The following is a 511-nucleotide window of genomic DNA, read 5'->3' as shown; positions in this document are numbered from 1 at the left end:
GACGCGCCTGCGGCCCCACCTGGTGACGCGCCTGCGGCCCCCACCGGGTGACGCGCCTGCGGCCCCCACCTGGTAATGCACCAACGTGTTGAGCCGCTTCCAGTCGCCCTCGATCTTGGTGGTGACGTCCTCGTCCTGCAGCACGACCCGGGCGATGCGGCCCTGCCTCCACTCTGGGGGGGCGCCATGTTGGGGGCTTCTGCCTGGGCACCCTGTCCCCTCCCCCAGGCAGCAGGTGGCCCCTGAGGTGTGGGGGGCAGGCAGGACCCTCAGGGGCAAGGGGGAGGGGGACCCGGCAGGGCCCGGGTGGGCGCGCACAGGGGTGGGGGAGCCCGGTGCAGGACACACGCGCCGGCGCCCCGCGCCCGCAGGGCCCTGGGGTGGGGGCGGTGGGGGAGGCAGATCCGGCAGGCCCCGTGTGCTCTCCCTTTATTCCAACTCCTCGGTTCCCGGACAGTGAGGTGTGAGCCACGGACAGAGACCTCGAGGCCGGGCAGTGCCGCGGCGGCCC

The 511-nt window shown here is 74.4% G+C and overlaps 1 protein-coding gene across 1 annotated transcript in view; it reads right to left on the bottom strand.

The window, feature by feature from the left end:
* Nucleotides 1-69: 69 nt before the first annotated feature.
* The window catches only part of LOC105854677 (plexin-A2-like), a gene marked incomplete at both ends in the record, with an annotated part of 8,174 nt that continues 7,732 nt past the window's right edge, over nucleotides 70-511 (bottom strand). The window contains one exon of the mRNA XM_012734967.1: nucleotides 70-171. Coding sequence (XP_012590421.1) covers nucleotides 70-171 — 102 coding nt within the window. The remainder of the gene's footprint in view (nucleotides 172-511) is intronic.

Source organism: Condylura cristata, unplaced genomic scaffold (genome assembly GCF_000260355.1).
Source record: "Condylura cristata isolate star-nosed mole 26May11 unplaced genomic scaffold, ConCri1.0 scaffold00237, whole genome shotgun sequence".
Taxonomy (NCBI): Eukaryota; Metazoa; Chordata; class Mammalia; order Eulipotyphla; family Talpidae; genus Condylura; species Condylura cristata.
This window is presented reverse-complemented; position numbering and strand designations above follow the sequence as displayed.